Raw genomic sequence first — 517 nt, 5'->3', positions numbered from 1 at the left:
TGGTCTCCCCCAACACCATCCTCACCGCCGCCCGCTGCGCCGCGCTGGGCTGGTACGACCAACACCGGTCGCACTTTCACATTCACATTTACATTTTGGACCGGTGCATCACCATCCTTGTCCGTTGTCCACAGCCTACCCCTAAAGCGCGTGTACCTGGGGGCACCGGAGCTGTGCGACAACAGTGGCCTGGCGACCGTGGAGAAGGTCATCGTGCACCCCGAGTACCGACCGGGCCTCGCCTACGCTGACCTGGCCGTCGTGAGGCTGAACGAGTCCTACGACCTGCGGGACTACTTGCCACTGTGCCTCAACACGGAGGCAGACTTCCCGATGCGGGTCGGGGTGCGCGCCACCGCGGCCGGCTGGAACACCGTCGGCACCTGTAAGTCGACCTTCGCAGCTCTGAATGCCCATTCTTATAATCTCGTCCGCCTCACATATTTTGTTGAACGCGACCTGCAGGGGAGGAGATGAGCTTGGACAAGCCCAACAACACCCTGGCCGTGCGCTCCTC

The 517-nt window shown here is 62.3% G+C and overlaps 1 protein-coding gene across 1 annotated transcript in view; it reads left to right on the top strand.

Annotated features, from left to right (window-relative positions):
- Positions 1 to 134: 134 nt before the first annotated feature.
- The window catches only part of LOC113209716 (transmembrane protease serine 9-like), a gene marked incomplete at its 5' end in the record, with an annotated part of 19191 nt that continues 18808 nt past the window's right edge, over positions 135 to 517 (top strand). Inside the window, one exon of the mRNA XM_052273363.1 lies at positions 135 to 345. Within this exon, the coding sequence (XP_052129323.1) occupies positions 135 to 345 (211 nt within the window). The remainder of the gene's footprint in view (positions 346 to 517) is intronic.

The sequence above is a fragment of the Frankliniella occidentalis genome, unplaced genomic scaffold (genome assembly GCF_000697945.3).
Source record: "Frankliniella occidentalis isolate FOCC.00 unplaced genomic scaffold, Focc_3.1 Scaffold265, whole genome shotgun sequence".
Taxonomy (NCBI): Eukaryota; Metazoa; Arthropoda; class Insecta; order Thysanoptera; family Thripidae; genus Frankliniella; species Frankliniella occidentalis.
Note: the sequence above shows the minus strand (reverse complement) of the source record. Positions and strands in the feature narration are given on the sequence as shown.